Source organism: Leptonychotes weddellii, chromosome 12, assembly GCF_054177405.1.
Source record: "Leptonychotes weddellii isolate Sample4059 chromosome 12, ASM5417740v2, whole genome shotgun sequence".
Taxonomy (NCBI): Eukaryota; Metazoa; Chordata; class Mammalia; order Carnivora; family Phocidae; genus Leptonychotes; species Leptonychotes weddellii.
The window spans coordinates 80,397,957-80,411,593 of NC_138380.1; the positions used below are offsets into that span (position 1 = coordinate 80,397,957).

Genomic DNA, 13,637 nt, shown 5'->3' on the forward strand with positions numbered 1-13,637 from the left:
GTGGGCTAGAGAGCTGGTCATGCTGACTCCATACTTGATTCAGGGAGTTACTAAATTGGCATTCTGGTGATATACATCAGTGAGGTTCTTTAATGAGAGCCTGCCCCTGAGAGACAGGTCCCCTTCTGTTCAGTTTCTGAGACAGAAGGCTGAAGCCCAGCCTCGATGCTGGTGACTTCACCAGAGTCAAATGCAGGACAGTAGTTAAGAGCAAGGGCTCTGGGGTCAGCCAGACACTGCTGGGATCAGGTATGGGTCCTGTGGTCCTAGAATGTGTGATCTGGGCCAAGATAAGTAACCTCTGTCTGCCCTAGTCTTTCATCTGTCAGGTGGTGATAGGAAACCCGTCTATCTTAGGGTTGTTGTGAGATTGAATGAAAAAATATACACTAGGTCAGGGTTTCTCATCCTCAGCACTGTTGATATTTTGAGCCAGGTGGTTGGGGGTTGGGGGGGAAGGGGATCCTGTCCTGGGCATTGTAGGATGTTTATCAGCATCCTTGGCCTCCCTCAGTAACCAGTGGCTTCCCCGACAGTCCCCACAGTTGTGACAATCAAAATGTCCCCAGACTTTGCCAGTTGTCCTCTGGGGGCCAAAATTGGTCCTGGTTAAGAATCCCTCATTCACTGGCCAGTGTGTATCTAGAGCAATGCCTGGAGGAAAGAACACTAACGTCAGGATTTATAGTAATAATGGCAGTAATAGGGCTAATGATGATAGTACTCTTCATGCCGTCTGGGCCTCTACGAAGACATTTGTCAGCTTGTCACTGATCCTCTGTTCTTTATATTTCTACATCTCTGGCAGAGTAAAGTCCTTATGAATTAAAGGGTAAATGTAAAAAAAAAAAAAAAAAATCTACTTTTAAAAAACCAGAAGAGAAGTAATCTTTACATTTGCAAAGGAGTTTCCTAGCTCAAAACCAGTGGTGTTTTTGTGATGTTTACTGTTGAGTTTAAATCATATTGGGGAATTTTCTTCCTTGATCTCATTGCATTAAAAATAAACATGCATAACCTGTGACAACTTTGTCATTATAATGAAAAAGCAAACTGGATAAAATGATTATGAGAAATATAACAAAGTGGTGTTAAGAAACTGGTGTAAACCAAAAAGAAAATCAAATGCATACCGAGATTCCTCATAAAGGCAAAGGCAGAAATATAGTCAGCTTTATAAACATTTGAACATAGTTCAAATTCAAAATAATTTTTTAGAATTTCAATAATTTTTCATCTAAATTGCCAAGATTTAAGCAGTAACATCCATTTCTGTTTTACAGTTTAAAGGAATCTTCTTACACATTCTTTGTTAGGACAGTGGATGGGTATAGTCCCTCTAGAAGGAAGCTTGGTAATAAGTATGCCTTAAAAATTGTCATAACCGAGGGCACGTTCTGCATGGAGCACTGGGTGTTATGCACAAACAATGAATCATGGAACACTTCATCTAGAACTAATGATGTAATGTATGGGGATTAACATAAGAATAAAAAAAAATTGTCATAACTGTTAGCCCCCCAAAAATAACATATGTCTGAAATGTAGACAGATATTTATGCATGAAGATGTTTATTGCAAGCTTATTTTAATAGAAGCCAGCTAAGTGTGTAGCATTAAGGGAGTGGTTAATTCTAGCTTATGGTAAACAATCAGCAGTCCTTAAAACGATTTTTACAAAATGTTTCTAATGGCATGTGAAATTCTTACAGTGTTAAATGAAATAAGCAAGTTTTAACATTGCATATGCAGTATGAAATCCACTCAGTGTAAAAACTAGAAAGGAATGTGAACACGTTAATCGTATTTGCTCTTGGAAGACTGGGTTGTGGATAATTTATGAAAGGTACTTATAACTATGATTAAGTTGATCATTTCATAGCAGACTTGGGCTTTCTGGGGGGTCTGTTCTTTAAGTAATTTTTGGATCTCATGCATTTCTGTAGCTTAGAAACGAAGGTGGAAGAGGTGAAGCTGTGTTTCTCTGAATAACAGAAAGCAGAAAACAGTTGTCATTGTCTTAAAGTGCAGCTTTGTATTTTAATAAATTCGTTATAGATTTCAATAGGGAATCGTCTTTTCAGTGTAGACTGCTTGCCCTGGATGAAATGAATTAATGTTGTTTTATACCATGGTTCTCTTTTTATTAATTTTTAAGGTATATTTATTATAGTATATTTCTTGATGGAATATCTTTCAAATGTCCATTTTTATTTTTATAGTATGTGCAGAAGCTTATAATCCCGATGAAGAAGAAGATGATGCAGAGTCCAGGGTATGTAATTTACTTAATAAATTAATTCTAAATTATATTCCAGTACTGGATCAGGAATATAATAACAGAAAGAGGTTAACAGGCATATAGATTGACAGGAAGCATAATGGAATTATTTTGAGTGTTTCTTTTCCTAGTTTCTCTGATAGCTTACTTTGACTTCAAGTTCTATAGAATTACTTTTCTCCAAAGAGAAAGCATCTTATTCTTTGGATAAAAGGAAAGATGAACATAAAAATTCACTGCAGTTGTGGTTTTATTTCTTTTGCAAAAATACAGCCTGGTGAGGGAAAGTGTTTTTAGCTATCTTGGTCATAGCATTAATGCTATTTTTCTGACAGTATTTCTAGTAAAGGAAAATACTAGGGAAAGCCTTCTTTCTGTTCCTACCAATTTATAACAACAAAGCTTATTTGGAAACAAAAACAAATCACAGTAGAATTACATCTAAAGTGCCAGTATAAAAGTTCTTACTCTTTAATATCTATGAATAGTTTGTTCAGAAACTGATTTCTTGACGGTCGTAATGTTTTTGTAAGAATTTGTCCACTTTTGTTTGAAGCAGTTTTTAAGCTATGTCCTCCATTCACCTATTATTTATTTAGTAAAAAGTAAACTAAATAAGAGATTACTGTGCCTGGAAATGGAAAGTAATAATTTACCTTTTTTTTTTTTTTTTTGAGTACTTACTTGGCCAAAGCTCCTCTTTTCTGTTTGGCCTCAAAAGATAAACAAAAATTTATTTCTGTAGCTCTGACGTACTTAAATAAGATTGAGTTTTAATATGAAAAAGCAAATACTATGTCCCTAAGTCATTACATCATTAAGCTCCCTGAAATATATGTAGAATCCAGTGAGAGAAAGATCAGGAGTGTTATCTTTTTTTTTTTTTTTTAAATGTTTTATTTATTTATTCATGAGAGTCAGAGAGAGAGAGAGGCAGAGGCAGAGGGAGAAGCAGGCTCCCCGCCTAGCAGGGAGCCCGATGCGGGACCCGATCCTAGGACCCCGGGATCATGACCTGAGCCGAAGGCAGACGCTCAACCATCTGAGCCACCCAGGCGCCCCATCAGGAGTGTTATCTTGAAGGTCTTGAAGGAAATCCCATTTCATTCCCATACCCATGGGGGTTCCCAGCAGCCGTATGGGGGGAGCTCACTGTTTGCTACCAGAACATAAATTAACTTGATAATGTCTATAAATTCTGGCTTGAAATTATGTTTCCTTAGGATTAAGATACTGTTATTAATGTATAACATGCTGTTAGTACTTCATGTAGTCGTAAAAACTAGGCCTTCCCCATCGTGTCCTTGATTTATGGATCTAGCAGAAACAGTAATGGGTGACTTTGAAGAGTACACACATTCTTTATATTTGCGTATAAAGGTATACACAATAAAACTTAGTAATTGAGATGTTTGATGAAATGGTTTGATTTAGTAAGAATCTAAACTGAAGGACATTTCAAAAGGACAGTTTAAAAACAATACACAGTATCTCATAGACTCAGACTGTTAGCCACCATTTGATCCGTGGGATAGGTAAAGTGATTGGCTGGGTCACTCCAGTTAATCCCTAACAGTCTTGTTTGGGAGGCGGTACCAGTTAAGATTCATTTGGCTGTGTCAAAGAACCCAATCACATTGAGATAAAAATTAAAAAAAGAAAATAAGTATTGGATGTATGCTTGGAAGTCTTACAGAATTCCAGAACGAATTGGAAAAAAAAAAAACACCAAACCCCAAAATCAACCCAAGCCGTAGCTGGCGGGCAGGAGCCAGGCTACATCTGGGGTCCTTCCATAGCGGTGGTACAGGACTTAGAGAATTGTGTTAGGGGGAGACTTGGCTGCCACTTGCCCTTATTGCTGTGACTCTCAGCTTAAAGTCCTGGTTCTCTGGGAGAGTTTCTCATGGACCCAGCTTCGGGTAGGGGGCCAGGGACAAGAGTGCAGCCTCTGGCTGCCAGATGCCACTTTTAAATGAAGGCCGTTCCTAGGGAAGGAAGGATCTTTGTGAGTCGGGCATTAGCTGCTAGAGTTGTCCCCTGTAACACCCTCCGTGTTACTTTTAATAGATTTTTTGTAGTTAATTATAATTATAAAGTGCTTCAGGTTCTCCATTAGTTTGACTATTCTCTAAACATGTTACTAAAAACTGCACTGTTTTTTTTGGTCGTAGATACTACAAGGCAAATTGCACCATAGCCCTTGGAAATGATTATTATAGATTTCAGAATTAATTGGCTCTAAGCAGATACGGGAAAATGTCTGTAAGGAAAACATATATTTTGATAAAGTTCCATTTCATTTGAACATTTTGTATTTCACAGATGATGTATCAAATCCTTAAGTCTCAGATTAATGTAGATATTGTCTGATATAAATTTGAAGAAAATTTAAATACTTAAGATGGATTTTGGAAAAATCACAAATTAGATTTTACGTTTAATAAATGAAGCTATAGGGACGCCTGGCTGTGTCAGTTGGTGGAGCATACAACTCTCCATCTCGGGGTTGTGAGTTCGAGCCTCGTGTTGGGTGTAGAAATTATTTAAAAAAAAAAATCTTAAAAAAGCAAATGAAAATGTAAGAGTTATATATACATCTAACATGTAGCTCTTCTGGTAGCGAAGAGCTGGTAATTTTAAGAATGGGTCATTTCCTTGTTGTGTTACCCCTCAGAATTGTGGAGGAGTGCCTTCTGTATATTTGGCCGGGTGCTTAGGATGTTCAGTGGTGAGCACCGTGGGTAAGTCCCTGCCATCTTGGGGCTTAGAGGCGAATAGCAGAATTAGACAACAAGCCAGTAAACTAATGAACAGTTACAAAATATGAAGTGCTAAAAGGAACCCAAACCCCCCATGGACAGGGTCCCTAATTAAATGGAGTGGTTGCAGAAGTGGGGCCAAAAGAAGTCTTGCCCCAAAGCCCAGGAGCCCATTTGGCTTGACCTCAGCGCCCCAGCTTGGGAGCTGTTGGCAGTTCTGAGTGCAGGCAGCTGTGACTGCAGGCTGGGGGGCCAAAGGAAGGACGGGCCCTTCATGCTCGGGAAATGTGATAGAGTCCATCCAGGTGTTCTGATTTAAATTTTTTAAAGGTTACCTTCAGCTGTGTGTGGACAGTGGACTGGACAAATAGGAAACTGTCTTGTACAGATATCCCTTGCTTATTAGCAGAATAGATTTGCAGTGTTTTCTTTAGAGAAAGTGTATACCTTTTATTTATTAATTGGTTTTCTAATTTTTTGAAATGAAAGACCAGGGTTTAGAGCAGAGCTGTCTGTAAACCTTTTTTTTTTTTTAAACTGAAAAATTTACTCTTTCCAGGTAATAAATATTTTAGACTTTGAGGGGCATACAGTTTCTGTCAAAGCTACTTGCTCTGCAGATGTTGTAGCTTGAAAACAGCCGTGGATAAATCATAAATGGATGAGTGTGGCTGTGTTCCGTTGCAAGTTTATTTCTGGGGGCACCCGGCTGGCTCAGTCAGTGGCGTGTGCAACTCTTGATCTCGGGGTCGTGAGTTCAAGCCCCAGGTTGGGTGTAGAGCTTACTTAAAAAAAAACAAAAAACAAAAAAACTTTATTATGGACACTTGAATTTGAATTTATATAATTTTCACATGTTAAGAAGTATTAATTCTTCTGCTTTTTTTTCTCCCAATCGTTCTTAGCTTAGGGGCCATGCAAAAAGAAATTTGGCCTGCAGGCCCCAGTTTGCTGACCCTGGTTTAGAGCATAAATTCTTTTTTTTTTTTTTTTAAAGATTTTATTTATTTATTTGACAGACAGACACAGCGAGAGAGGGAACACAAGCAAGGGGAGTGGGAGAGGGAGAAGCAGGCTTCCCGCGGAGCAGGGAGCCCGATGCGGGGCTCGATCCCAGGACCCTGGGATCATGACCTGAGCCGAAGGCAGACGCTTAACGACTGAGCCACCCAGCTGCCCCTAGAGCATAAATTCTATAGCCAGCCCTGCTGGGATGAATCCTAGCTCTGCAGCTCTGAACTTTGACACTGAAGAAATGATGTGGGCAAGTTCATTTTAATATATGAGATCATGTGGTATTTTTCTTTCTGTCTCACTTATTTTACTTAGCATAAATTATTACCTGCTTCATGGGGTCAGTTACTAGGATAAAATGAGTTAATATTTTTAAAGCCCTTAAACCAGTGCTTGGCACATAATAAATGCTACATAATTATTTGTTTAACAAATGAGATTTTTACCCTGAAATCAGAAATAAAATTTAATTTAAAAAAAAAGTGACTTCTAGTGTAATAAAAATCACATTTGGGTGTATGGTTTAGTTACACCCTTAGTTATCCAGATGCAGATCTTATATGTAGGCTCACACCAAACCAAACAGAAAAAAATGAGAGTCTTTAGAAGTGGGAGAACATCTTTTGAGCAGTTGGTTACAGGGCAGGGTCACCAAAGCGCAAGGAGTCACCTGATTTCTGACTGTTAGCTTTCCAGAACACAGAACAGGATTTTAATGTGGGGTCTGTAAATGATAGACTCTCTGAGGAGTGAGGGTGGGGAGAGGGGACAGAGAGAGAACGGAAAACAGGGAGAGCCGTAGACCATAGCAGTGATGGCAGGATTAAGAACCAGAATTGAAAAGGGTTAATGCATAAGAACACAAGTTAGGAGAGAGAGAGAAGAGGAAAAAGCTGTTGTGTGAGGGGTTCCTATGGAGTGAATGGTCGTGGAGAAAGACTTAAATTGATAACAAGAGTAAAGCAAGGGCAAGATGGTGCCAAGAATGATTAAAGAAGATAATTTGGGCGATCCAGACAAACCCTACCACTTTCTAAAGTGGGTTCCCAAGAGTCCAGAGAGCTGGGAGATGGGGTAGAAGGCAGGAAGCGTTCATGGGATAAGGAATAAGGGACGAGAAATAAGTATAGAACCCACAGTTGGCTTGGCTTTGGGCCTTGGTTGGCTAACTGGATACGCCACGTTTCTGGAGCATTTACGGGGACACAAAGGCTATCTAAATTGTGGTATGCTGACGTTGCTCCCTGGGCTGGAGCACCTCCATCTTGGGCCTAGAACGTTTTTTCCACAGGGGTGCCATGGTATCCCCAACTTTTTCTCTCTGAGGACAGAGCTTCTTAGCAGGCAAACTTTTTTTTAAAAGATTTTATTTATTTGAGAGAGAGAGAGAAGGGGGAGGGACAGAGCAAGGGAGAGAAGGCGTCTCCAGCAGACTCTGCACTCAGCACAGAGCCTGACTCCGGGTTCGACCCCATGACCCTCAGATCACCACCAGAGCCGAAACCAAGAGTTGGCCACTCAACCGACTGCACCACCCAGACGCCCCTCAGCAGGCAAACATTTTATGATTGCTTCGATTTGAGGTTCTATTGGAGTGAGAAGTGACTTTTTGTTTTGTTTTATTGTGTTAACCTTCCTTATTTGAAGTAGGGAGATATGAATTTTGGTTGGCATGATTTTTTCAGTGCACTAATTTAAAAAGTTTCTTGTATAGTAAGCAGTGAGTTAGTAGGCACCAGGGTCTGCTTTTTCTGTGTCCATATGTCGTCTTAAAATCTAGATTGAGGTGAATATTGATTAGATAGTAAATAAAAGTTTGCATATATCTTACCCATATGGGAAAGAATGCAATGACTTCCTCTCCCACTGGCTGATGCTCTTTTGTGTAGTATATAAATAATACACATACATGCATACCTTGCAGATACTGTGAGTTCAATTTCAGACCACTGAAATAAAGCAAATATTGCAGGAGAGCCAGTCAAATGAATTTTTTGTTTTCCCTGTGCATATAAAAGTTATGTGTATACTCTGTTTTAGCATTATGTCTAAAAAAACAATGCACATGCCTTAATTAAAAATATACTTTATTGCTAAAAAATGCTAACCATCATCTGAGCTTTCAACATGTCCTAATAACTGATCACGGATCACCATAACCGATACAGTCATAATGGAAAGGTTTGAAATACTGCACGGATTACCAAAATGTAACACAGAGAGACGAAATGAGCAAATGCTGCTGGAAAAATGGCGCTCAACGCAGCGTTGCCACGCCCTTCCAATTTGTAATCACATCTTATCTGTGAAGCCCAGTAAGGTGAAGTCAGTAAAACAAGATGTATGCCTGAATACGGTCAATTTCCTTTATTTGGGCCTATGATTTTCATTAATATTTAGCCACCTGAGATGGGTTTGAAATGCCAATTCTAATTTCCCATTGTGAGTATTGGTATATTCATGGGCACAGAACTCCCCATTGCCTGATTCCGGCTGATCCGATGGTGGGGCCAGTGACAGAGGAGCTGGGGCACCTGCTCGTCAGCCCCCACAGCTGCTCTCTGAACATCAGTGCCTAGGTGGTCCAGGAGGGTGACTCTCCATGCTTGCTGCTTTTAGGACTGTCTCTTGCCTCTCGACTCATTTTATAGTTACAAACTACCAATGTTCACAAAAGAATGGGCCTTTTGGTTCACATGGGTTGAGCCTTCCACTCGTCAAAAGAGGCTCTGGAGAGTTGACACGCCACACTTACAGAGGGCATTCTGTTGGTCTTCGCCCTCCTGGGATGATGCTTTAGGAAGAATAGACTACACTGGTTCTCTTTGAGCTCATTCTAAATTGAGCACACCAGGACTGTTGGATTCATCTTTCCTCAAATCCATACTCTAGGTACATCACCCTGTGTTTACGTGCTCCCTTTGGAAAACCACTCTCTGTGGGGATAGTTACATACATAGTGTGTAAAAATATATTTAACATCTAATGCAATATACGTGTAAGAATTTATTGACTTCGAGAGACCGTCACATTTCAAAGGAAAGGTCTGCATCCTAAAAGATTATCCCACTCAGTGGTAGAGTATGAAACAGTGATAGAGAATATCGAGAGAGTATTAAACAGAATGAAGGCAGTCTCTAGACCTTCAGCATAGCCGTTGTGGCCTCTTGTCCTTCTGTATGTTCCCACTGGCTGGGAGCTTTGGGGTCTTTAGTGAATAGCCAATCACAGGCCTTTACAAAATGAACTTGCTAACCTGGGGGAAAACACCCATTTGAAAAACATTCCAGCGCTCTGTTGATGAGTGTGCCCCGCCTCCCCAGACAAGGCTGTACTACTTACCCTTACTTAGGGGGCTGATAGCTTGTGTCTGGTCCCCTAAAGTGAACCTCAGTACTGACAGTTCTTCCCTCTGACGTCCTGCTGGGAAGTTTCATCCCTTATCATAAGATGAGTAGACTAATTTGTTTGTTAATTTGGTGTCCTTTTAGATTATACATCCCAAAACTGATGATCAAAGAAATCGATTGCAAGAGGCTTGCAAAGACATCCTGCTGTTTAAGAACCTGGATCCGGTAAGCTACATCTCAGTGACCAGAAATGTTTTTTTTTTTTCAGCATCAGAGTAAAGAACGGTTGCAGGGTCTTGGATTTTACCCTCCCAACAGGTTAACGCCACCCGGGATGACGTAAAGGCCCCCCCCGCCGAGATGCCTGCCTGTGTGGTAGTTTGTGTTCCAGGAGAGCAAGGCTAAGCTTGGGAGGTGCATATCCTTGAAGCTGTGAGCACACAGGCCTGCCTGCCCCCTTGTCTGCAGAAGACATTATCTCATCCCTCCGGGTTACTTTACAAGAGTAGCCCTGAGAAACGGCCCAGATGAAGAGAGGATTGCACCTTGCGTTCCTTGTACATCCGGCAGGAATGTGCAGGGCGGCGCAGGGCCCACGGTGGACTGCCTCTCTCACCGACTCGTGATAGTAATGATATTTTAGTGTCTAACTTTTGTATTATATGTATTTTAAAAGCAACATTTTACTTCGTTTTAAAGGTAGAGGGATTTTTTTTCTTTGTAAGGATTTTGAAATTTCTGTTCTTTAGTTCTGGTTTGGCTTTTTTCTAGAAACCCCTGTCCCGTGAGCATGTGATTCACATTTTGCCCTGTGCTCGGACCTAAATGTTCTCTTCCTTCATCTCACATTATGCTTCTTTATTGCTAGGTGATTGTTTGGGTTGCCATGATCCTGCTGCCATGACCCAAATGTGGAAACTGAGTCAACTCCTGTAGCTTACCTCAACTTTTTTTTTTTTTTAATGTTTTGAGGGTTTTTCTTAGATTTTATGTATTTATTAGAGAGCGAGAGGACACGAGCAGGGGGAAGGGCAGAGGGAGAGGCAGACTCCCCGCTGAGCAGGGAGCCCGATGTGGGTCTCGATCCCAGGACCCTGGGACCATGACCTGAGCTGAAGGCAGGTGCTTAACAACTGAGCCACCCAGATGCCTCTTACCTCAACTTTTTTTTGGTCAAACGCAGCATCTTAATAGTTTTCAGATCGATGCCCTAGAACATTAAATTAAAATCTTTTTAAGATGGGGTTTTCTTAAAGTCATTTTTATAAAGAGGAAGGTACTACTGTATTTACACTGGGTCATAGGACACCCTGAAACATTTTTTAAAGATCTTTTGTTTCTAATACCACATATGTTTCTGTCATGTCCTCCAGGAACACGGATTACATTTTGTGACTTTGGAGATGTTGTTTAGGACCACGTGTATATAAGTTTTGTCCAGTTTGACCCAGGTCCTCTAGAATTCTTACTGAGTTTGTAAAACTGTGAGCTCTAAAGAATGGGGTTGTTGGTTGTTTGCTCTAATAATGGAAGATTAAGAAATGAAATTAAGGGGTGCCTGGGTGGCTTAGTCAGTTAAGCATCTTACTCCTGATTTCAGCTCAAGTCATGATCTCAGGGTTGTGAGATCAAGCCCTGCATTGGGATCGTGGAGCCTGCTTAAGATTCTCTCTCTCTCTCTCTCTCCTTCTGTCCCTCCTCTCTCTTTCTCTCTCCCCTTCCCTCCAAAAAAAAAAAAAAAAAGAAATGGAATTAAGATAGAAAATTTAAGAATTTAATTTAGGAGTGGAAATATTTTCTTGTAGTATTAAATGCTAGAATAAGTAACTGAAGGGAATTTGTAAAATTTTGATGGGCTTCCACATAACCCCTCATCTCATTTATCTAGAATGATAATGACTCTGTGACATAAAGGACACTAAAATTATGTGATCTCTAATCATCTTCCACCAATAGGAGTCCAAATAATGATTAGTGGAAAGATACTACTTTGTGTGTGTGTGGTATTGGAATTAAACTAATTTAGTATTTAACTCTTTCCTCCAGATACACAGAGAGGACAGCTGTAAAATTAATGCTCAATTTTACCTTTAGGGGTAGGCTTCAGCTAAGGAGATTTCTATATTTTTCGACTAGAACTTTACGTGGGAGAATTTCAGAGCTCACCAGAAGCAGGGCTGCTCACACTTTCCTGTGTCTGTCTGTCACCAGAGGATCTTGTTCGGAAGGCACAGTCTGGTTCAGTAGGTGTGTGGTGGAGCCTGAGAGTCAGCATTTCTCACCGGCTCTCAGGTGAGGCCGGGGGTCCTGGCCCCCAGCCACGCTTCCTGTAGCAAGAACAAGCGCCGGCCGTGAAGGGCTCCAGCTCCAGATTTGGGTGACTACCGCGTGTTACTCCATGTGCATACTTTCCTGTTGCATCGAAGCCATGTTTCAGTGGTTCAGCAGTGACTGTGTGGTGCTCTCTGGTGCCCGTGTGCCCGGTGATAAACAGACGGGCGTCAGATGGCTGCCAGGCGTGTTTTCCGGAGATGCTGCTGCCTTTTCTGTCTCCTCCTTTCTTGCCATTTCACCTTTAACTCTTTTAAAGGCACTGTGAAAATTGTGGATGCATTTAAAATAATTTTTAAAAGGCTTTCACTAGTATATTCTGGCCAGGAACAGCTTTACCTAATTAAAGTGGTGATTTTTATAAACAGTAAATTTTCTTTTAAAAGATTTTATTTATTTATTTGACAGAGGGAGAGTGAGTGAGAGAGGGAACACAAGCAGGGGGAGTGGGAGAGGGAGAAGCAGGCTCCCCGCCAAGCAGGGAGCCCGATGCGGGGCTTGATCCCAGGAACCTGGGATCATGACCCAAGCTGAAGGCAGACACTTAAAGGCAGATGCTTAAAGGCAGATGTTTAACGACTGAGCCACCCAGGCTCCCCTTATTTATTTATTTATTTTAATTTTATTTATTTATTTCAGAGACGGAGAGCAAGAGAGCATGGGGAGGGGCAGAGGAAGAAGCAGGCTCCCCGCTGAGCAAGAAACCCCAAGCGGGACTGGGTCCCTGGACCCTGATACCATGACCTGAGCTGAAGGCAGATGCTTAACCAACTAAGCCACCCAGGCACCCGAAACAGTAAATTTTTTTTAGCCTTTTTTGGCTGCTATGTTGAAGGTCTTCAGTATATGTATTTTAAAGGCCAGTTCTTGGGGTGGGGGGATCACGAAGTTACCAAATTCATGAATTATCATTATTGAATATTTTATAGGGAAGAAGCAAATATATTTACGTAGTTACTTCCAGAAGATGTTTTTTTAAAAATGTGAGCTCAAGCTGTCTTGATTTATTTCCCTACATTTCTGGAAATAATGCAAAATATAGATGAGTAAAAGTTTATTCTTCTCAACAGATTACTACCTGGAATAAATAAAAACCTCCCCAAACATGGCAGATTGAAGATTTTAGGTTAAGCTCGTGTTTTTTAAACAGTCTTCTAGTGTTTCACGATACACATTTTTTTTCTACAATAACCCAGATGCATTTAAAGTGAATTACATATTCAACTCCAATAACCTGCTTATACAACAGCTCCTTTCACTTTGATGCCCAGACTGCTCACTGTGCTCCGAAGCCCATGTAAAGCCTTTTTAGGGACGCCGCAGAAATACTCAGACATGGCTCTTGTCCTCTTGGAACTTATAATTTGATGAGGGATTCAAAAGCAGTTTGGTACAACATGATCCATGCTGTGATGGAGTCAGGACAGCTGTGTGAGGAGAGGGTCTCTCCGCCCCACCTGGGGATTTAGGGAGCTGGGGAGGCCACGCGAGCTGAGCTGCAGAGAGTGAGTAGGAAGGAGAGTGCCCGTGGGAGGAAAGCCCAGGGAGTGTTCTCACGGGAGCCCGCACCAGCAGACACGGTGGTGAGAGCTCAGATGTGTGTGTGCTGTGTCATCAGGGACCCTTCTTGAATGCCATGCTGGAGGCAGTAGGAAGTCACTATTGAAACTTTTTTTTTTTTAAGATTTTATTTATGTATATGACAGAGAGAGACATATAGCGAGAGAGGGAACACAAGCAAGGGGAGTGGGAGAGGGAGAAGCAGGCTTCCCGTGGAGCAGGGACCCCAGTGCAGGGCTCGATCCCAGGACCCTGGGATCATGACCTGAGCCGAAGGCAGACGCTTAACGACTGAGCCACCCAGGCGCCCCAAGCGTTCAACTCTTGATTTCAGCTCAG

The 13,637-nt window shown here is 41.2% G+C and overlaps 1 protein-coding gene across 2 annotated transcripts in view; it reads left to right on the top strand.

Moving 5' to 3' along the window:
• Positions 1-13,637, top strand: part of PRKAR2B (protein kinase cAMP-dependent type II regulatory subunit beta) — a 90,882-nt gene that overhangs the window by 55,165 nt on the left and 22,080 nt on the right. For both annotated transcript variants that reach the window (XM_081800712.1, XM_006732199.3), the window contains exons 3-4: positions 2,223-2,275; positions 9,549-9,632. In XM_081800712.1, the coding sequence (XP_081656838.1) occupies positions 2,223-2,275; positions 9,549-9,632 (137 nt within the window). The remainder of the gene's footprint in view (positions 1-2,222; positions 2,276-9,548; positions 9,633-13,637) is intronic.